General features: G+C 45.8%; 1 protein-coding gene across 1 annotated transcript in view; it reads right to left on the minus strand.

Moving 5' to 3' along the window:
• Positions 1–24,075, minus strand: part of MYO1D (myosin ID) — a 166,596-nt gene that overhangs the window by 70,162 nt on the left and 72,359 nt on the right. Inside the window, exons 15-18 of the mRNA XM_035136261.2 lie at positions 19,889–20,055; positions 16,824–17,031; positions 1,596–1,819; positions 931–1,075 (exon numbers count right to left, since the gene is read on the minus strand). Coding sequence (XP_034992152.2) covers positions 931–1,075; positions 1,596–1,819; positions 16,824–17,031; positions 19,889–20,055 — 744 coding nt within the window. The remainder of the gene's footprint in view (positions 1–930; positions 1,076–1,595; positions 1,820–16,823; positions 17,032–19,888; positions 20,056–24,075) is intronic.

Consider the following 24,075-nt stretch of genomic DNA (forward strand, 5'->3'; position numbering starts at 1 on the left):
GTAAGCACAGATCCTTAGACTTCACTGTTTTCTACCACCTGTTGAAAGAACTGCTCATTTACTAATATTCTCTGCTTCCTGTTGCTTAACCAGTTCCCAGAGGAGCTATCCATTTTTCTTTCACAACAGCACAACCAAGAGCTTTTGGTGAGGTAACAACTTCCAGGGGGGTAGCTATGGTAGTTTTGTGGCACGTTAAAGACTAACGGAGGTATTACAAGTTTTTGTGGGATCACCCCATCTACATGCATGATGCCGAATTATTTCAAAAGTGTGTTGGGGCAGAACTTCATTCTACATACAGTGTCTCTTCCTCAACAAGGCTTATTTTGCTATCTGTTTAATTCCGTCTTTGGTAGCATTTTTTACAAGGGTATTCTGAACAGAAGTTTAATTTCATTTGGGGCTCATTCATTTATTCCATCCTCTGAGAAGTGAAAGCCCTTCTTCTAGTTATAACCATAGTTGAGAAAACCACCTACACATTTCAAAGGATGCTTTGGTGTTTGCAGGCAACCAATATAGGAAATCGTCTGGAACCATGGGTTTAAAATAATCACACCTTCCACTTGCAAACACTTCCAATTTTCACACTAGAATAAATTCTGCAAATTTGTATACAGCTAGCTTGCCTACTTTGTTTTTAATATACCTCACTTTCATTAAAGAGTGGACACAGTGGGCTGCTTTGCAGGGTGAGATTTGACAGAGTTCTGTAATAGTTTTTGTTGTTGTTCATTAACTAAGAAAAAATCAATTAGGGCTTGAATTAGAGGAAAGAAGGACAAGGATTGGAGTTTAAGAGGAAAAGGCTAGTTCTGCAAGGAGTAAAGAATTGTTAGCATGGGCCTTGGTTATTTACTTTTTATCTTTGCGGTATCACAGAATGCAATGACTGACATTTTGCGTGTTCTACTATATAGTACTTACCAATGCAATGTAGTTGCCCTGCCAGGCTCTTTGGATCCCCATATCACTTCGGTGGCCCTTCAGCACTTCCACTGCTGCCACCTTTGCCCTGATCTGAGGCACATCCTTGGGGGGAATGCTCTTGATAAGTTCGTGCGCCCTCCACCTGGTAAAAAACAAACAAACCAGAAGCAATTGCACATCAGACTAGCATGGGGATTGGAATATACGGTTGCCCAATTAAATAGTTATCAGCATTTTCATACAAACAATTCTGCAATCCCACTCACCAACTGATTGGCATAACTAAAAATAACCACAAGCTGGCTTTGTTCTGCGGCCGCCACATCCTTAAATGGTGCTTGCATCTTTCTCAAATACAATACAGTCGTACCTTGGTTTTTGAACAGAATGTGTTCCAGGAGTCCGTTCGACTCCCAGAACCATTCGAGAATCAAGGCGCAGCTTCCGATTGGCTGCAGGAGCTTCCTGCAGCCAATCGGAAGCCACCCCAGACATTCGGCTTCCAAAAAACGTTCAAAAACTGGAACAATCACTTCTGGTTTTCGATCGTTCTGGAGCCGAAACGTTCGGGTTGCAAGGCTTTCGCGGTTACACTATACGTGGTAGTATCAGGTAATGTTCCTGCTCCGTAGCCCAAGAAACAGACTGCCTTTGATTCCTACCTGTGATAGATTGCTTGCAGAGCCTCTTCAAACCGCCGCAGCACTTTGGGTGGGGTGGGCCATCTCACATGCTTGCCGTAGCCTTTCATAGACCTGACGTTGTGAAATCGCCGGGCAACCTCGCAGATATACGACTTCACTTTGTATCGGCGGTAGCACTTTATGATCTTGAGGGCAGCTCGGGTTCTCTTGTAGCGCAAGCGAGCCAGTGTGCCCCTCCAAACCTATAGAAGCCCCCATAAAAAAAGTTAGGACAATAGAAATGGGGGGGGGATGAGTAGTTTCCTTCTTCCTACTCAATATTTCATGTATCACTACAAAGTAATAGTGCAAATGGAGCATGCATTTCACAATACAGTGGTACCTCGGTTGTTGAACGTAATCCGTTCTGGAAGACCATTTGACTTCCAAAATGTTTGACAACCGAGGCGCAAAGGGCTGGGCTGCAAAGTCAATGGAGAAAATTGAAAGAACCTGCAGTGGAAGCTGTTCAACTTCTGAGGCACGTTCAAAAACAGAAGCAATTACTGTGGTACCTTGGTTCTCGAACGGCTTAGTTGCCAAACAAATCAGCTCCTGAACACCACAAACCTGGAAATAAGTGTTCCGGTTTGCAAACATTTTTCAGAAGCTGAATGTCTGACGCAGCTTCCACTTGAGTGGAGAAAGCTCCTGCAGCCAATCAGAAGTCGCACCTTGGTTTTCGAACGGTTTCGGGAGTTGAACAGACTCCCGGAACAGATTAAGTTCGAGAACCAAGGTACCACTATACTTCCAGGTTTTCAGCGTTTGAAAACCAAAATGTTTGGCTTCCGAGATGCTCGAAAACCAAGGTACCACTGTATACTTGAGTATACATGCCAGACGACACCCGCCACTCACCCCACCAGCCTTTGCTTGTATACATACACAAAAAGAAGCACTGTGCAAGGAGCCTTGTATACTTCATATTAAATAGTCCAGATCCTGCACCAAGAAGCCTGATTTACACAAGCTATGTGAATTATCCAAAATCAATCACATCTGCATAGTTTATTCTGCTTTGGCTAGGCATGGAGAGGGGCAAAATGCTCTTCAGGACGCTGAAGAGCTGCCGCTTGGAAGTCCCTTAGGACCCACCCTACTCCTCTGATGGTAAATCATTTTAACTGAATTTAATATTGCATTTTCACATTGCCGCCACCTGCCCCGGGACATGATGGTGAAGGGTGGGGAAGAAAGCTAATAATAGTAACAATACAGAGTTCTACTGCCAGTGCTCTCTTGCCATGCCATGCCCCAGAGTTAATTAATTTCGTGGAGACAGAGTTAAAGAAGTGCCAACCCAATTCTCCCCTCTATCATTATTTATATTGTGCCACTGCCGGACATGGCCCTTGATGAAGTAGCGTACCAAAAGACAGGCTACTGCTCCAAGCATCTTTCTATCTAAATCCCAATAGGGAAGGAGAGGTAAAGGTGACGAGGTAAACAGACAAGCATAGTTAAGTGGACTCAGGCTTTATTTTGTTTGGGGATCATGGAATCATACAGCTGTAGAGTTGGAAGGGACCCCCCAAGGGTCATCCAGTCCATCCCCCTGCCATGCAGGAATCTCAACTGGATCTAGGGATGAGGAGCAAGGGATCTATAGACACTGCCGCTTAAAAACACAACCATATAAACCGGAGGATTATGTAATACAGTGAGGACAACAGAGACCAGTCTCCTAAGTATAGATATTCTGCTTTTACATTTATTTACAGCAGGGGTGGGTAAGCTGTAGTCCCTGGCCTATTTCAAAAGTCGTCTCCACATGCTCAGGTCAGCAGCAATAAGCTCCTTCCCCAGTAGACCTCTGGGCAGGGAAGAAAAGGCAAAGAGGGAGGGGGAGAAAATGGGTGGCCCTCCCCACTGCATGAAGCCAGGGCAAATTGCCCCTGAGCAAAATGTTGCCTAGACCAGGGTTTCCCAAACTTGGGTCTCCAGCTGTTTTTGGACTACAGTTCTCATCATCCCTGACCACTGGTCCTGCTAGCTAGGGATGATGGGAGTTGTAGTCCAACAGAGACCCAAGTTTGGGGAACCCTGCCCTAGACAGGATAAAGGTTGCCCAGCCATTATTCAGATTTATGATTCAAGTTACTCCAAGGGAGGATGAAGGGTAGCTCAATTCTCCCCTTGTGGACAGGACAACATTCTTAATTGGAATTTGTAAAAAGAGTACATCCCAGGGAACAAGAGAGTCTGCTTTCATGTGGATCTCATTGCTACACTCAAAGAAAGGAATATCACCAGGGGTCGTGCTGGCCATGAGCAATGCTTCTGTTTCCTAAGGAACAGGTGAAGCAAAGATGGATGCCTTGCTGCCCACTGAAGACCTCCTCTAGGTCATAATAGACCAGAGAAACAGCTAACGAACTACTGTACAGTCAAACCTCGGATCCCGAACGCATCCGTTTTGGAATGTTTCGGCTCCCAAATGCCGAAAACCCAGAAGGAAACGCTCCGGTTTTCAAACATTTTTTGGAAGCCGAACATCTGACGCAGCTTCCACTGGAGTGCTCCTGCAAACCAATCGGAAACCGCGCCTTGGTTGTAGAAAATGTCGGAAGCAAAATGTGCTTCTGGAACGGATTGAACTCAACGACCGAGGTTAGACTGTACTGCTTTATAGAGGAAAGAACAGCAGGACAGGGACAAACCAAAAGCAAGCATTTAGGATTGGGGCTCCCTGTCTTCTATTCATCTTAATGATCTCTTTTAAATTTTCATATTTCTTCTGCCACCTTTTTTGGAGGGCGGGGATGAAGCCCTGAAGGGTGCCAATAAAACTTTGCCTCCCTGTCTCAGGCAGGAAGACGGTGTGTGAATTTGTGGGTGGCTGATGTCCTTCAGCAAGCAGCTTTTTCATCCCTATCTTTAAAGGTCAGAGGGTGGGACCTAATCCCATTAGCAATGCCCTCTTATCTACTAAGGGAGAAAGGTGGGTTTGGCAGAGGGATCTGAAGGAGAGAGGCGGCAGCACCGTGCAGGTGTTCTGAAAGGGATTGTTTCAGCTGCAGAGGGCAGTGAGGCAGAAGGGGATGAAGACAGTTCCTCATGCTTGAGTGGAGAACCCTCTGGAGTCCAATAAGTAGAAATAATACAACAACACTCAACACACATTGGCAAATTCAGTGGTCATTTCTCATGATCTGGTGAAAAGATAATTTCCTTTGCTTGGGAGAGGGAGATCCTTTGTTCGGGGTCCTTCTCTTCTCCTGTGCGAGAGAGAACACCCTGCTGCAGCAGATTCCTCTACCTTGCGTTGGTCTCTGTTTTGCACTATTGAAGAGGGGTAATTAATTTTGCCCGATCTCTTCAGAGGTTCGGACTCCCTACCGGACTAGAACCATTTTAAACAGGCAAGAAAGCCTTTTAAAATTCTTATAACACCACTGTGAAGAATTTCGTAACTGCAGTTCCTCCACCCTATGGATGTCAAGTAGCTGAGATGGCAAATGTGGATGTCAAATTCTCACCATGCAACTCGTATTACATTTCAACCATATTAGATGAAGCGTTCTCCAGGAACTCTACAATGGTTGCACTCTGTTTCAAATTGCCTGGTGCTGCATTAGACCAATGCTCGTCTCTCTTTGAGTTCAACGGAAAAGGGTTTTTTTTTGTTTTGTTTCTCCTGTTGGTGAACTGACAGCCCTGCAATTCATTGAGGGGTTGGCTGGCCGGGGAAATTGATTCAGCTCCTGAGTTGGCATCTTATGGATCCATACAGATGTGCATCAGTCCTTTCATTTACAGTAGGATTAATTAATTACCCAAGGCAATTTAGCACCACAGCTATTTGTTTTATGAAGCTTGTGTCAAGTGGAGGTCCTTCCTGCATGCCTCACTAAACCATAGATTACGTCAAGCTAGGAATGATAAAACAAGGGACAAACAGATGGGGAGAGAAAATATTTGCTGCAGAGTCCCAACAAAGAATTAATATGCAAGCCTCACTGATTCTGAACTGGGAGAAGATCCTGCAATCCGTTTTGGAACATATCCAAGCCCTTTAATTCTACCCACCTCCAGAAAACGCAAGACGAGAGCCAACGCTACTCAGTATGTGTGAATCATTGTAACACTGTTTTAAGACCATTAAGTTTTTGTGGATAGTAACATATCCCAGAGGTTTTCAACCTTTTGGAGTCCACATTCTTTCTGCAGCACCCCTGTGGGGCTCAGGAGCCCTGTTATGTCACCCCTTGCCTGCAGAACTGGCAGTCTCTTACCCTTTTTCAAACACCCTCGTGGAGCGTTTCCTAAGCCTCCTCTCCTCTCCTCTGGGGAGTCCTCCAGGCAGCCACTGCTGCTGCCCCTCACACTGCCCCACAGGGGCCTAGGAAGAGGATGCCTGCAGCCTTAGCAGCCCAGTGGAGACTAACCAAAGGTGAACATGAGGCCAGTGGGCCTGCATGGTGGAAAGGCTCCCCTTCAGCACAGGGCACTCAGCTTCCAGGCAGGCATTGCACACAGCAAACACAAGAAAAGCCAGCACAGTGCCTGCCTGCCTGCCCAGCCTCCCTCACCCACCTGGTTGCCTACTCCAAGGCTGCCTCAGCTCCTGGCAGCCAGCACCCCCAGGCCAGCCCCAGAGGCAACATTCGCCTGTAGAGCTTGTAGTCAGGCTGGCTGCAACAAACAGCTGTGCAAGCCTTTGGGGGGAGGAGGAGGGAAGGAAAGAGGGACAGAGGCAAGTGGTTGCCCATGGCATCCCTGACCATCATTCAAGGCACCCCAGGGTGCTACAGCACATTGGTTGAAAACCACTGTCCTGTCCTATTCCAGAGACTTGGGGTCTCAGAATAAGTTAATGAAAAACAGCAAAGTATCAAGTTTAAATGAAACACTTATGAACAATTGACCACAGCCATCATATCCTTATCAAAGAGATCGGTTTTTAAACTCTGCTCCTGAAATACACTCAGGTTAAGGCACTGGTGAACCTTCATGGGAAAAGAGTTCTGCCAACCTAGAGCAGCTAGGATATACCTTCGTACATGCAGTAGCAACAAATCATCAATCTGGCTTCAACCCTGAAAACTGAGCCAAAAGGAAACCCTGCTCCATTGAATTTAAATCCATCCTTCCATCCATGGTCAGACTAAACGCTAGATTTTCTAACCAACCTACTGAGAGACCCTGCATTAATGCTACACCTGCACACATATTTCCAGTCCCTATTTGGAACAACAACTGGTCAAAGAGAATGTAAGTTGGATACTGCATTGGTGTATGCATCACCACATAAGCTTGTTGCTGTTATCCCACAAAGGTATCTCCTTTCAGCATGCTACTTTTGCTGCTCATCTCTTCTGCTACGCTATGAGATAAACTGAGTTATTTTTGGCAGCTGCCCAAAAGCTGTGAGCTGCCTGAGCGAGAGGTCCAAAGTGTTTAGGAACCAGAGCAAAACTTAAGTAGCCTTTCCCCCAAGCTACCAGTTGCATTATCATCCTTTTATCTATCCTGCTTTGGGATGTGTGTGTGTGTGTGCTACTAAAATAGAGAAAATAATCAAGAATGCATTGCAGGCAGGCAGGCATTGTTAAAGTAAAATTGTTGCACAAAATTGGTAAGCTACTGTAAACCATGACCAGCTGTGCATGAACAAATCATGCCTGCTTTGCTGCTCCCTACATTGTACTTTATTTTAATTGTTCTTTTATGGGACACCATTTGGTGAAGGGTGGGCTACAAATATGTATTCGCTAAATTTATGAGCCCAGCTTGGCAAACACATCAAATACAAACAATAAATAATATAATAGTGTACAATGGAATATAATAGTCCCTGGCCTAGTGTGACACCTGAACCAAGGGACATGGTTTGGTTTGCTTTGCTTTAACAAACCACAATTGGTAAACCAAGAACAAACCTTGACTTTGTGGTTTGTTTGGCACAAAACAGCGATCCTTCTTCAGACATAATTCTAAGTCAGGGATTGAGGATTGCTTGTTCTGCACACTTTAAGTTTGCACATGACAGTTATTTGGAATGCGTCCAAGGTCTCTTTGGTTCATAGTAGCTCTTTGTCTGCATAGGGCAGTGAGCTTTGCCAATGAATGTATGCATACATGTGACAATATACACAAGTGTCAAACTTCCCATTTTTTAAAAAAGAAAAAAAGATGCACACTCTCACGCATGTTCCCCACAGTCATTATTTTCTTCTGTTGCCCTTAGCGCTATATTTTCTAAATTGCACTTAAGTATTATTGTGGGATGAGGGACCCAGGTGGCGCTGTGGTTAAATCACTGAGCCTAGGGCTTGCTGATCAGAAGGTCGGCGGTTCGAATCCCTGTGACGGGGTGAGCTCCCGTTGCTTGGTCCCAGCTCCTGCCAACCTAGCAGTTCGAAAGCATGTCAAAATGCAAGTAGATAAATAGGAACCGCTACAGCGGGAAGGTAAACGGCGTTTCCATGTGCTGCTCTGGTTTGCCAGAAGCGGCTTTGTCATGCTGGCCACCTGACCTGGAAGCTATACGCCGGCTCCCTCGGCCAATAATGCGAGATGAGTGCGCAACCCCAGAGTCGGTCACGACTGGACCTAATGGTCAGGGGTCCCTTTACCTTTATTATTGTGGGGGTATTTTTTTTTAATAGCTTGCCTTTCCTTCTTCCATATGCCGCTGCACGTAGCATAGCAAGAAATAATAGTCAATGCTGGGGGGGGGGTGTTCTTGCTTTCCAAAATAAGCCAGGGTTGCTATTCCCCTGCCCCAACCCACTGAGGAGATGAGTCAGTACAGGGACCCAAAGCAGAGTCCACTTTTCCCTTCGGCGTTTGGGGAACACTGGAGCAAATTATTCACTTGACTGGGTGGGTTTTGCATTCTAGACCGAATCTGGAGTACAGAGGGATTCTCCTCAAAAATCCGAGACACTCTCAGACCGTATTATGAAAGCTACCCAAACCTCTCTAAGAGTCAAAAGATCAACAAAAAGCAGCCTCCCCTCACTCTCAGCCAGGCCAATTAACCAGTTCAGGCATGCCTCGGGGCTACACTCACAAAAGGCCTTTTAAGTGGGCAAGTGGGAGCGAAAGAAGACAGGTAAGTATTATTCATCCAAATGGAGTAGAGATTCAATATAGATGGGAGCAGAAACTCAATGCAGATGGGAATAGAGAAGGCAGAATACATCAGAGGTGGTTTATCTTATATACTTTCTTGCCCGTTAAGACTGGAAGGTGAATCCCTGCTCTTTACCCCGTTTGATGCTGCTCTGCTCTTGCTTTCTGACGTCTCCTCCCTTCACCACTTCTATGACACTTGGCTTCCACTGACCTTTTCTTGCCTGCCAGAGTCTCCCGACTGCCAACTTCCCACCTAGATCACAAACCCAACCCAGCACCTCCTGCCTGTTTGGGGATAGTCAAAACAGAGAAACAAAAAACATTAAGCAAGCAAAGATAAAAGCTTCGCTTCACTCTGCCCCAAACAGAGATGCTGATCCTTGAGAGAATAATATTTCTATGTATATTTTCATGCCGTAAGTCATGGTGATTCGGTGGGTGGGAACAATCACAGTATAGTCACAAGTAAGACCCTCTCTCCCACAGAAATGAAACTACTGCATCTCTCCCCCCTCCCCAACTTAAAGTGCAGTGGAAATTATTCTCTCCCATTCCAGTACAGGAACATGGTTACCATACATTCAGCTCTTGTCCAGTACTAGTACTTATTTAACATTTACCTGGATATTATCCCCAACATATACACTAGGTGTTTTTTTCTTGGAAAGGCCTTCAGAGGTCATGTTTCCTATAGCAGTTGAATCCATTCCCTTTGACCCTTCACTGCTATGCCATTAGGACACAGCTTCTTATTTAGCATGGGTAGCACATTTTAATAAATCTGCTACGACGGTAGATGCTGAACAGGCTGTCACTGTTCATTTAACAGAGTTTGCATTCTGGCTTTATAATTTAGTCTGCTCAGAGAATTTGGCTATCTGCTGAATCAAACTTGGGCCTTGATCGGGCTGTAAGGTGAGGCTTCCAGATGCGAGTCTCAGCAGCCCCCCAGCCCTAAGGTGAGAATTCTGAACCAACTCTCCCCACATTAGGAATCACATTTGTTTTTAACTTCTCTTTTACTGACAGTCAAAGGACAATTCCTTCCCTTCCCAAAATTGTCTTTCTGTGTGTGGTGGTGGGGATGAACTGTATTCATGACAAACACATTTCACTTTAAAATATGCAAATAAAGAGCATAGCACCATCTGTTTCAATGTGTGACATGCATCATTATTTCTCAAAATATGGTTCTGGAGGTGGTAAAATTGTGGGGCGGGGAGAGAGGCACGGGGGAGAGAACTACAAGAGTTCCACTCTGCCCAGTATGGTTAGCAAAAAAAAAGAGATGAGTTCAAGGAAATGACAGCAGTGAGATGCTTTCCAGGATCTGAAGTGGTTTCCATTCTAACACCTACCATAATGCATCATTAAAAAGGCAGCTTATTTAAAAGATTGATAAAAACCGAAGAGCAAACACTCCCCATTGCAGCCTAAATTACGAGTGCTGTGTCAAGCAAAGGGACCAGGCCCTCCCACAATACTGTCAACTTGACAAGCATGCGGAAAAGAAAGACAGGCTACAAAAAATATAAAAATATATAAAAATCACAGGATCCAAAGTACACAAGACAGGTACATGGCCAAAGCTTCCAGATAAGGATCAGGCTAGACATTGATCGTAATTTGTAGATAAGAACCATGTCAGGGGATCTAAAAAGTTTTAATATGTGGTCGTGGGGGTGTTTCATTGGGACTTCAGCATGTTAAGATGGAAGATGAAACCACTTTCCCCCAGCTGTAATCCTGATGAAAAACACTCAAGAAACCCACAAGAAGCCTGAGATAAAAGGCTCCTGTGGGTGCCAATGAAAATTTAATGCCTCCTATTACATTTTTAAAAATCCCCGACATGGTTTTTGACTACGCAATTTAGTGCGACATGGTTTTGACCCCGAGGAGCCAAGCTGTATGTGCTTGAGTTTCACGAAAATAACTTCCGAGGCATGCCATGACCCGACAGTATGGCTGCAACCTGACGTACATTTATCTGGAACTGTTTCATTGAGCTCAGTGTCGCTTACTTCCACTTCCAATGAATATGCATGGGGTTGTGCCAATTAAATGCTGACCTTGAACCCACTTCAAAATCTGTAGCTACTGTGAAGTCAGCAGGTCTTGGACTTGCACTACACAGAAGTGTTCGAAGAATTGTTCTGAAGATGAGTCGGTAAGCAATGCTTGTAACTAAACTGTTGGACTTAGGAGAACTTCCAAACTCCAAAACCAAACAAATAACAAAAAGAAAGATCCTGCCTAAGGAAGCTGGCATCTTCACTGAAGCCTTTCAAGAATGGACGTTCATCTGCTAGGAATCCTTCAATTAGCATGCCCCGTCTTTGGTGTTGTGCAGGACATCAGAACATCTGAAAGACCATTACCTATGAAAAACACTTTTGAAAGGGGAGAGGGAAGAAGAACACCCCCTTTTTAATACCTATTAGTCCTCGCAGATTGGATGGCTTGGCTCAGGAGAAAGATATGGTGCAGCACAACACTACCACCAGCAGTGCTCAATAGCCACAACTGAAAATAAATCTAATAAGGTAACTTCTTGCTATACCTCAACTTTCCCCATCACAGTTGTTGGGGCATCAAGTGAATGAACCTTCCATAAAAGGGTACCTTTATAACATTATTATGCTATTTTGCTTAGACCCCCATCATTGCAGGGCATTAGTAGAGACAACCTCATAGGGGTTTTTTGTGTGGATAACCAGAATGACAGGACTATTTGCACCTTAAAGAGAGCAACTATAAGCCACATTAAAAAGTAACGAGGCTCTGGCTATGAATAGAACGCTGGTTAGGATGGCCATGGAGGAAAGAAATCAAAAACATTCTTCTAGCATCTACTGTCCTTGTCAACAGAGGGGCATTGGCGGGAGAGAGAGGCAGGGTGTCTGTATTTAGATTCCGCTCAGCAAGCGCCTCGCAACTCCAATTTCACTGGAAAAAGCATTTGTGTTAGCCCCTGAAGATTTCCTCCGCCAGATCCAAGCGCCTAAAACCCCAACCCAAAAAGATACACGGAAAATCCACGCCAAAACCAAGTAATTCATTCTGAAATTTAAATGCCAATACTGCAACACAGAGACATGTTATGGTTGTACGAGCCTTGCAAAAATATTTTCGTGCTTGCTACAGCAGACGCACATGTGCCCTCTCCTACCAACCCTGCTTCACAGTCGCCTGAGCTGCTAGGCAAACAACATTTCACACTGTCAAAGCACAGCTGATCCTCCAGGCACCAAAACTGAAACTAGGAAGATAAATTCCACACGGGCATGAGCTTTGCTGTATGGCTTCCAGAGCGTTGCAAATGGGATCTGTTCTTCAGAGGTTGCTGTTGATATTGCAGCAGGGGGGGGGGAAATCTGCCTCTAAGCTGCTAGGCTCTAAAAATTAGGTAAAATAACCCTTAGAGAGGGGCAAAATTCTGCGAAACGAGGAGCACAAAAGATGTTCAGTTTCATATTAAAAGTGGAAGATTCTCCTATTGTGCCTCACTAATTATGGGGTCTGAGACAATGCCTGTTCCCCTGCTCCATTTTTAATTAGTGTTAGGGACACCACAGTTTGAGTCAGAAAAGTGGATTCTGTATTGCTGCACAAAGAATAAATGTGGTTCTGTGAAATTGATAATATACTCTGGGGCAGAGGGGGGGCACATGAAACTTGGCTTACTCATTAAACTAGAGTTCTTCATATATCCAGACTTCAGTGTGCAATGAAGGTGCTTGTTAAACATACTGATTTCCAGGTTTATGTGTGGCCCAACCACTGGGCTAAAGGCAGTAATAAATGGCCTTTGCAATGCAGCAATGGGTGTTCAGAAACATTGGAGGATTTTGGCTGAGGATCCCATGTCAGATATGTTATGTTACATCAGATACAGAACAATTCCCATTTCTACTTATTTCCACAACCTCAACACACAAGAATAGGAAAATGCCTTCTAAATCGATGGCAAACCCCTTATATCATCCCTGATGTGGGTCATTGTGCAGAAGCCCTTCTCTGATTACAGCTGTTGGACTGTAATCTAATACGAAAACGCAGTCTTTTCTTTTGTTAATAGTGGAAGCCTCTTCTTCTTCTTCTTTTGGCAGCTCACCCATTCCCAGTATGTACAGCTTTAAGGGCATGTTGGGACAGAGAAAAGCAAAATATTAAATTATGAAAAGTCAGCCGCAGCTTTTGTTCTCATCTCCTCTCTCCATCTACTTATTTCCACCACCACCAGGAATGTTGCTATGGCAACAGCTGCTGCAGGGTCTTGATTGACAAGCCTCCTGAGAGGAGTGTCTGGGGAAATAAAATGCCTCAAGGCAAGGGGGGGGGGATAGATGAGAGAAGAGGGGGGAAACACTGTCAGCTCACAATACTGGAAAGGATGGCAGACACACAGCCCTTTCAACAAAAGGGACATTCCTGTGTGCCAGGCTGAAACATTAATAAGCCTGTCTTCTTGCACAACTGCATGGAGTCTAGCGGTTCAACCTCGCAGATACAACCAAACCTAATGCCTTTCTAAAAGGACGAGCTGGCAGGGGGAACTAAGTGTAATGGTTTCTGATAGAAGCAAAGCTGGCAGCGTCCTAAATGGCTTGAGTCTGCATTACAGAAGTAGTCAACCCAAGGATGATCAGGGCGAAGAGGAAGGTGTTAGAAGTCTGATTTTAAGAGACCCCATTACATTTGCTATTTAAGTCCTGCTGGCTCTTTTTAGAGAGAACGCTGAGATAACACTGCTTGTGTTTATTTTCATAGAGGTATCATACAGCTACTTGAAGCAAACCACTTATTAAATAGATAACTGGTTGAACATGAACCAGTTGGACAATTCCACCTCTGAGCTTCCCCACCCCAATTATTCATGACACTTTTGAATGGCAATGGCAAAGAAAGCATATGCTGTTGCTCAACTGAGGCCAGAGCACCATCTGTACCCCTTTCCTTGAAACGTACGGTTTGGCCATGGTGACAAATGCCCCGGCTACATCTCATTTGGATTAGAACAACATGCACACTCTACCTGGGACTATCTCCGAATAGTAAGAAGAGCCTGCCAGACCAGGTCATTGGCCCATCTAGACCAGCATCCTGTTCTCGCAGTAGTTAACCCACAAGCAGGACCTAAGTGCAAAAATACTCTCCCCTCTCGTGGTTTCATAGAATCATAGAAGTGCAGAGTTTGAAGGAACCGTGAAGATCATCTGGTCCAACCCCCTGCATACGGGGACTGAGCTCTAACCAACTCAGGTACCCATAAAAGGACAAGCAACTAGTATTCAGAAGTGTTACTGCCTGTGACCATGGAGGCACAGTACAGCCATCGTGGCTAGCAGAAGCTAATAGCCATATCCTTCATGAATTTGTCCAAACCTCTTGTGAAGCCATCCACATGGGTGGCCATCACTGCCTCTCGTGGGATGTAGTTCCGCAGTTTAGCTGTGCAAAGAAGTCTTCAGGACAGCGTTCAGAAACTTCAGATGATACTCAAAGCCCTAAGTCCACCTTCCCCCAATGTAGTGCCCTCCATATGCTGAGCCTGAGTTACCATCCGCCCCAGGACTGATGAAAGGGGTAGTCCAAAACATTGGGAGAGCATCATGTTGGGGAGCATTCTCCTAAACATTGGAACATGACTTCTCATGCAAGAACCTGCCTAGTTTTAAGGTTCTCAGAAAATAATAGATTTCTGTGTCATACCAACACGAGGCACATTTGGCAAGGATACTGGAAAGGGTCTTCTCAGTGGCTGCACCAGCATTTTGAACTCGCTTCTCAACCAGGCCTATTTAGTCTCTTCTCAGCTGGGTTTTCATTGGACAGCAGAAGCCTTCAAAATCACTGAGGGGGATTCATTTTGCTGCTTTGTTTAAACCTGCTGTTGCGTTTATTTATTTTTCTTTTAATTGTCATTCTACTTCGTTTGCTTTTCTATTGCATTTGCATATTGTTACTCTTAGCTGCCTTGGGCACTTGGCGCGGAAAGATTATACAGTGGAACCTCGGTTTTCGAAGGCAATCCGTTCCGAAAGACCATTCGACTTCCAAAAACTGAAAACGGGAAAGCAGAAGCCTCAAATCAAAAGGGAAACTCAAAACGGAAGCCACGTTGGACGTTCAGGTTCCGAAAAACATTCGAAAACTGGAACATTTACTTCTGGGTTTTCGGCGTTTGGGAGCCGAAACGTTTGAAAACGGAGCCATTCGAGAACCAAGGTTTGACTGTAGATGCAAATAAAGAAATAAACCCTCCAAGTTCCGTTAAGCAGGGGGGCCTGCACTATGACGTGCTTAACCCCATCAGCTGAGTCTTGTGAAGTACACAAAATATGAAAGAGAGAATGATGGACAGAAAGCAAGGTTGTCATGATCACCATCTCTCTTACATCATCACAAGACTGCAAACCCAGAACCCTTCACAGACTCTCTAGTGAGCCAAGAGCAGTGCTTCATCCCATCAACAAAATTCTGTATCCCTCTCTCATTTTCCATGTTCTCCCAAAAATTCTTGCACCTCAGGACTGCAAGCAGTTTCTTCCAATATTTTCTACAGTCACATTTTGCACATAATGCGCAAGATGGAGATAGATTTGGGGAGGAACAAAAGCTTGTCCGGCAGCAAATAAAAAGGGGAGTTGCTAACTATTAAACATTCTGAAGAAGCATACAAAAGTGACACAGAAACCAAACTGCCTCATTTTTTTTGTCTTATTTTTTATATGAAGCTTAATCTTCATCTCTTCACTGGAAGCCTGCAAGGGCTCCATCTGCTGGTAACAAGTAGCAATCCTAAGTAGAAGCATGATGGAGCAAAAACTAGGCTAAGCTATATAGGTCTTTAAGGAATTATGTAATAACAATTCCAAAGCATTTCAAGCCAGGTAAGGCCTCTAATTACCTTTTCTGAGTTTTGTTTTTGTTTTAGAAAATCAAGTCCCTCCAAAGAAATCTATGGCATCACAAGACCCATCACACTTCCACAGATCCCCTTTTCTGTTTACTTAATGTGTGCTGTAATGAATCAATATTCTAGCATTACATTAAAAATTAATTTCCTACTTCCTGCTGGTAGCAACAGTAAAAGGGGCAAGCTACTGCAAAGCAGCAACCATTTCCCTCCCTTACCATTTCAGGCCCATTGGGACATTCTGGCAGTGGGGGAAGCTGTCATACAAGCAATAGCAAAAAGGATCATTTACAGGAATCAGTCCTACAGAGATGCAAGCTGGAGTAACAACCGTTTATACTTTGTGAGTACTGCTATGCACAAAACAGAACATACCGGTACTGATGTTTCTAGGCCTTCCACTGCAAGAAACGTCGTTAATTTTATCCCTTATTCTGAGCAGATTTACGACGTTGTGTTTCATTATAATCACAACGTAAAAGGGTTATTAAAAGCAATCATCACAAGTTTGCTTTTTCACTATTCCTATCTTTGGTTGTGGCTTGCACAAAAAGGCTACAAAGTTGGATTTACAAGGGATGCGGTTTATGTTTGAGACGACATGATTTCCAAGCCCTCATTTCTGGTGTCCTCTGTTATAAAATACGGCCCCAGGTGGGCGCCCTGGAACTTTTATGCCCAATCATGTCCCTCTCTGCCTTGCTCCAAAATGCCACCCCTGTCTTGTCCATTCCTCTTGTACCATAACCAGCTTTCTAATTGGATTAAAGGTAAGCAAAGGTCAATAATCGTTTTAAAGTTACAACATACTAACTGCTTATTGCTGCAAATCAGGTTTGCACAAGTCTTCTTAGTTAGCCCAGTTTATTTAAAGTGCCCAGTTTCCCTGTCCTGAATTCAGATTTAGATAGCTAATTTGACAAACCAACTAATTACCTGACTCAAGGGTTGTAGTCCTTGGGAAACTTTTGGAGGCTAGTGTTTGAACTGCTTCTCTAATGCATATCGTGGGAAATGGATTTGCAATAACAGCCGACTCCACAACAAAACTGGAACCCTTTCCCTACAAATCAGGTTCGGCATAAAGATTAAGCTAACAGTGCACTGGGAATCTGCCACAGGCCATACTGCCACCTTTAATAAGCCTGCAGTGGCTAGAGCTGGGCTATTTTAAAGCAGCTTTTGCTACTGCCTCTCACCTTCTGTAGGAAAAGAACAACCCATACAAGCATCTTGGCATGTAGTTCTTCCAACGTAAAGAGTGTCCGAGGCGTGCGGATGAAAATCTTGGTCTTGCCGTAGGCCACGTCGTGTTGGAACCCGCAATGCTCAATCAGTTTTTTAACAGCCTCCTTGTCCGATGGGAGCTTGTGATTTGGCCAAGTAAATTCAGGAATTATCTTGTACCTGCATAGCAGAATTTTTAAAAGAAAGCAATGTTGGAGTTGCGTTTGCCATCTCTGCTCAATCCCAGACTCATCAGTATCATGGTAAAGGACTACTAGGGCATCCCCAACATGACCTCAACAAATGTGATGGGGCTTTATCTGTTTCCACTTCACATGGAAAGGACTTGCAAATGCAGATAATGGAATCAGTGACCTGCGCAGGCTTCAGTAGAACTGGGTTCAAATTGGTTTATGTTCCATGGAGTGTCATCTTATTGTTTGACAGATCATTTGAATGAGCTATTTGACTACCAAGCTTTAAGGATGTTCCAGTTTTGCAGAATGAAACTCCAGATAAATACATTCAATGGGTTAGAGCAGGCATCCCCAAACTTCGGCCCTCCAGATGTTTTGGACTACAATTCTCATGGTCCCTGACCACTGGTCCTGTTAGCTAGGGATCATGGGAGCTGTAGGCCAAAACATCTGGAGGGCCGCAGTTTGGGGATGCCTGGGTTAGAGTAACTCAGTTGATAAGAGGGTGGGGCCTGGATCATGCAGAATTATTCATATCTGCCAATGACTCTTGGGACTAAACAAGGACCTTCACCAGCCTAGCAAGTCAACAGGCATTGTGGGTGCTTAAGTCAGAGGCCTTTTCAGGCAAAGAAGGCAATAAGAGGTGCAACAATGGGCAAGTCTTCTGCCCTTGCCTAATCGACAACAATATCTTCCACCTGCTGAATTCCAGCAGTTGTCCCCTGGAGCCAAGAGAGAGAGAATGCACAGCTGCCTTTGACTATAGTTGTCCATATGGCCCAAGAATGCCTGACAAAATCCTAGCCAAAGTCAGGAAAGGGCTAATAATAATAATAATAATAATAATAATAATAATAATAATAATATATTTATACCCCACCCATCTGGGTGGGTTTTCCCAGCCACTCTGAGCGGCTCCCAACAGATTATTAAAAGCATGATAAAACACCAAACATTAAAAACTTCCCTAAGCAGGACTACCTTCAGATGTCTTCTAAAAGTCAGATAGTTATTTCCTTGACATCTGACAGGAGGACATTCCACAGGGCGGGCACCACTATTGAGAAGGCGCTCTGCCTGGTTCCCTGTAACCTTGCAGTGAGGGAACTGCCAGAAGGCCCTCAGAGCTGGATGTCAGTACCTGGGCTGAATGATGGGGGTAAGACGTTCCTTCAGGTATACTGGGCCGAGGCCATTTAGGGCTTTAAAGGTCAGCACCAACACTTTGAATTGTGTCCGGAAACATACTGGGAGCCAGTGTAGGTCTTTCAGGACCAGTGTTATATGGTCTCGGCAGCCACTTCCCAAGTTAAAGCAGAGGCACACTACAAGGCAGCCCTGCTCTCCCATCTGAATTTCTTTGCTCAAGCTTTAACAGCTTATCACCAGCATAAATAGCAGCATTCGGTGCCCAAGGTGACCTCGGTATCTCTTCGGAATTAAAGAAGCTGCAACTCACATATTCATTCATACAGAAAGGTGCTTTACAGAAAATGGCGTAGAGCTTTGTGTGCGCTTGGGAGCATGGATGTGCATCCGTTTTCATTTAGATCGGCTGAGGAGCTCCTGCTCTGCCACAGGGAGCCCATGGCATAAATATCTGATATATTCAGACAGCCAAACTCTTGCTCTTGGTTCCAGCTCTCTGCTTGCTAACCACAGACGGGGGAAATATTTCTTGCGCCAATCGGCTGGGAGAAAAGATGTAGTGGGAGAACCACACAACTTTTGGACATTGAATTTATCCTACAGGGGTGATACCAAGCTGGTCTCTAAGAAACCAAAGCTATGACCACAAAAGTACATTCAAAAGATTTTAAAGCAGAGGTGTTAAAAGTGGGGAACCAATGGCCCTCTAGATACTGGTGAATTATAATTCCCACCAGCCCCAGCAAGCATGGCAGATGGCATGTGATGATGAATTGCTGTAGTTCAGCAACATCTGGAAGACCAAAAGTTCCCCACACCTTTATTAAAGGTCTATAAAACTGGCCGGGTGAAACTATTCTCATTAATGCCAACAGAAATCCCTATACGCGTGAATATGTACTATTTATTGGCAAAGGGTATTTAAGGAGATAACAGAAATCACTGGGTTAAAGCTGACTGAAAGTCCAGAGGTAGCATTATTATCAATTTATGATGGGGTGGAAGTTTTGCAGGCTGTGAAGGACTTGCTCACAAATTTATTGACAGCTGCACAAGTTATTATAGCTAGGAAGTGGAAGGGGCAAGCAGAATATAAAATGGAATAATGGTATAAAGAGGTGTGGGATATAGCTATTAATGACAAGTTAACATGTGCTATTAAGGTAAGATGGGGAATATGCAGGAGAAATTATTCTGCAGAGATATGGAAGGTGTTTGTAGAATTTGTACTGTTAAAACGGAAAGAGGTCAAACTACCACAAGAGGTTTTGAAATTTTGGGAGGCTGGATAGTTACAATGGAATGGCCTCAGTGGTGGGGTGCACATTTTTATTCTTATTTATTTATGATTATTACTTTGTTAAAAAAAGAAATTGAAAGGAAGAAAGGAAGAAATCCCTATACAAGTTATTTTATTCTCCAAAATAAAGCAGGAGGGTATACAAAGCCAGTACCACTCAACATGATACATTTCAGTCATTTCTGCCTAGTCTCTAGATCAGCGATGGCCAAACCTGGCCCTCAAAGCTGTTTTGGGACTACAATTCCCATTATCCCTGACCACTGGTCCTGTTAGCTACGGATGGTGGGAGTTGTTGTCCCAAAACAGCTGGAGGGCCAGGTTTGGCCATCACTGATCTAGAGGGTCCCCAAACATCTGAAGGCTAGTCAGCTTTATCTTTCCTTACCTGTGAAGGAATTTCTCGTATGTCTGACGATAGGCGAAACCTGCTCTTCGGACCCTGACGTTTTCCAGGAGTCCAAGGTATTCCACCTGATGCCTGCAACGCTCCTCATCAAATAGATGTGACAACTTTTTGTCATTAGGCTTAATGCAGCGGACGTAGTATGGTTCCTAGTGGGAGGCAGTGAGGAACACAACAATTTTAATGCTAAGAGCCAAGGCGCAAGAGCAGGGCAGTGCAAATGTACTACTCCAAATCGGATAATCGTCACAAAGAAAACAAGCCAGAGAATTGCATGCTCCTCCTCCTCCATGTTGGTCCTAAATATAGTTAGGGCTATCCAGGGTTAGCTGTTCGCCAGAATTCAAGCAAATGCTAGCATTATGAATACAACTATGTGTGTCAACCTTGCTAATAATAATAATAATAATAATAATAATAATAATAATAATAATTTATTATTTATACCCTGCCCATCTGGCTGGGTTTCCCCAGCCACTCTGGGCAGCCTATAACAGAAAAATAAAATAAAATAATTGATTAAACATTAAAAGCCTCCCTAAAGGGCTGCTTTCAGATGTCTTCTAAAAATCTGGTAGCTATTTTTCTCTTTGACATCTGATGGGAGGACGTTCCACAGGGCGGGCGCCACTACCGAGAAGGCCCTTTGCCTGGTTCCCTGCAACTTGGCTTCTTGCAACAAGGGAACCGCCAGAAGGCCCTCGGTACTGGACCTCAGTGTCTGGGCAGAATGATGGGGGTGGATACGCGCCTTCAGGTATACAGGACCAAGGCCATTTAGGGCTTTAAAGTGGTCTCAGTGGCGGCTCCCAGTCATCAGTCTAGCTGCCGCATTCTGGATTAGTTGTAGTTTCCGGGTCACCTTCAAAGGTAGCCCCATGTAGAGCGCATTGCAGTACTCCAAGCGGGTGATAACTAGAGCATGCACCACTCTGGCGAGACAGTCTGCAGGCAGATAAGGTCTCAGCCTGCGTACCAGATGGAGCTGATAGACAGCTGCCCTGGGCACAGAATTGACCTGCGCCTCCATGGACAGCTGTGAGTCCAAAGTGACTCCCAAGCTGCGCACCTGGTCCTTCAGGGGCACAGTTACCCCATTCAGGATAAGGGAGTCCGCCACACCTGCCCGCCTCCTGTCCCCCACAAACAGTACTTCTGTCTTGTCAGGATTCAACCTCAATCTGTTAGCCGCCAATGGGGGAAGAGTTGCTGGTAATTTGTGCTAGGCAGGGAGTTTTTATCCTTTTCTCGGCCCAGTATACCTGAAGGAGTGTCTCCACCCCCATTGTTCAGCCCGGACACTGAGGTCCAGCTCTGAGGGCCTTCTGGCAGTTCCCTCACTGAGAGAAGTGAGGTTACAGGGAACCAGGGAAAGGGCCTTCTCGGTGGTGGCGCTTGCCCTGTGGAACGCCCTCCCATCAGATGTCAAGGAAATAAACAACTATCTGACTTTTAGAAGACATATGAAGGCAGCCCTGTTTAGGGAAATGTTTAATGTTTGACATTTTATTGTGCTTTTACTTTTCTGTTGGGGGCCACCCAGAGTGGCTGGGGAAACCCAGCCAGATGGGTGGGGTATAAATAAAAAATTATTGTAATATTATTATTATTATTACCCCAGCCTGATGTCCTCCAGGTGTTTTAGACTGCAGCTCCCATCAGCCCTGAGCACTGGCCATGCCAGTTGGAATGATGGGTGCTGGAATCCAACAGCATCTGTAGGTTGCTAACTTGGGGAAGGCCGAGCTATCCAAATGAAAAAGCAAGCATTGCCTGGAAATGATTGTATTAAGGGTTGCTTCAACAATTTTTTATTTATTTAAAAAAAGCATACAGAGGTTTGCTATGGCAAGTGTTTGACAAACGACATGCTACACATTTCATGCTGGCTGAGGTTAAGAGAAGATGCATTTCAACTACCGTGTTTCCCCTTTTTTAAGACACCGTCTTATAACTTTTTTTCGTTAAAAAAACACAGGGTGGCTTATTTTTGGTGGGGTGTCTTATGGTCTCCTCGGCTGGGCCAGGCCGCTGGCTCGGGGTGCTGCTGTGTGCTACGCGCAGCGCTGCTGAGCTCTGTCCTACCTGACAAGGCTGTTGTATGTATTAGAACAATACAATGTATGCACAAAGATTTCAGTGCTCTGAGGTGCTATTGAGCTTGGACTCGCCTACATGGGAGGTTTTAAAACCCAGGTTTGGATGGCCAAGGCTTCTCCAGCTGTGACTGCCATCTGATGGGGATTATTTTAGCTGTGATTTCTGCATAATTGCAGGGGGTTTGACTGGATGGCCCTTGGGGGACCCCTTCCAGCTGTACAGTACTATATTCTCAGGTCTTCAGGTTCACAGGTCTTCTCCATCGGTGATGGGAAAACCTGTGTCCCTCCAGATGATCATAGAATCGAAGAGTTGGAAGGGACCCCAAGGATCATCTAGTCCAACCCTCTGCAATGAAGAATCATCAGCATCATGCTCTAACCAATGGAGCAAATATAGATATAAATAGGGTTGCCATGTCTCATATTTTTTCGAGGACACGTCCTCTTTATCACAGGCAGAGTCGTCATAGCGATCCATAATTAAAAGCAGGAGTTGCCAAATGCGTCCTCTTTTTTGCTTTTGCAAAATATGGCAACCCTATTAAATAATGAAATAGAAAGCCCCCATCTTCCCATCTTCCCACCGGATCCCCCTCCGATCACCCTTTAAAGGCATTTTCTCCGCTGCGCCCCTTTTAAGACAGGCCAGACGGCAGAAGAAAGGGGCGAGGGCTCTGCTGGGTGCTCCGAGCTGCTGAGCACTCCGCGCGCTCCAGCAGCTGGTTCTGGGCAGCGGGATGGCAAGCCTCCTTGGCCGGGCAGAGGCGAGGCCGCTGGCTCCGGCGCTGCCGGGTGCTCTGAGCTGCTGAGCGCTCTGCGCGCTCCAGCAGCTGGTTCCTGGCGGCCGGCCGGCCGGCCGCTTGCTCCAGCGCTCCGCCCAGTGCTGCTGGGCGCTCTAAGCGCGCGGCGGCGGCACTGCTGAGCGCTCCGCTCTGCAGCAGCCGTTCCGGGCGGCGGGGCGGCAGGTCTCCTCGGCCGGACGGAGGCAAGGCCGCTGGCTCCGGCGCTCCGCCCGGTGCTGCTGGGCACTCTGAGCACTCGGCGGCAGCGCTACGGAGCGCTCCGCTCTGCAGCAACCGTTCTGGGCGGCAGGGCAGCAGGTCTCCTCGGCCGGGCGGAGGCGAAGCTGCTGGCTCCGGCGCTCCGCCCGGTGCTGCTGGGCACTCTGAGCGCTCTGCGGCGGCGCTGTGGAGCGCTCCGCTGTGCAGCAGCCATTCCGGACGGCGGGGCAGCAGGTCTCCTCGGCCGGGCAGAGGCGAAGCCGCTGGCTCCGGCGCTCCACCCGGTGCTGCTGGGCACTCTGAGCATTCTCCGGCGGCGCTGCGGAGCGCTCCGCTCTGCAGCAGCCATTCCGGACAGCGAGGCAGCAGGTCTCCTCGGCCGGGCGGAGGCGAGGCCGCTGGCTCCAGCGCTCCGCCCGGTGCTGCTGGGCGCTCTGAGCGCTCGGCGCTGCGGAGCGCTCCGCTCTGCAGCAGTCGGTTCCGGCCGGTGGGGCAGCAGATCTCCTTGGCTGGGCGATCCGCGAGCTCACCACTACAACAGCAGCCGCTTCCCAGGCCCCGCTGGCTGGCTGGGTCCCGCTGGCTGGCTGGGGCGCTCGGCGGTCTCGCTTTTAAAATCCAAAATCTAGTCACTTAAATAGGATCTCAGTCTAATTCAGCGACATCTTACTCCCAGTAGTGGCCATAAGGAGGGTGTTAGTTTTCATACAGGGCATGGAGGTATGTCTTATTTTCGGGGTATGTCTTATCTTTCGCAAATGCTTAAAAATGCTGCCATAAAACAAAGATGATGGGCTAATGCTGCCAATTTCTTCAAAAGTCCAAAATAAAACAAGCAGCACGCAAAGGCACCAAATTCAATCCAGTTTCAATCAAGTATTATTAATCCAAAGAGAAAACAATAAGAGAACCATATACAAGTGCTGACACAAGAGCCAAAATCAAACGTTAAACAGATAGCATGTACAAATTAAAGGCAAACCAGTCTTTATAGTCTTTGAGGCTATCTAGCGGTCAGCAAGTGGCAGCAGGTCGAACGAGGTGTCAATGGTAGTAAGACAGGCTG

Source organism: Zootoca vivipara, chromosome 13 (genome assembly GCF_963506605.1).
Source record: "Zootoca vivipara chromosome 13, rZooViv1.1, whole genome shotgun sequence".
Lineage (NCBI taxonomy): Eukaryota > Metazoa > Chordata > Lepidosauria > Squamata > Lacertidae > Zootoca > Zootoca vivipara.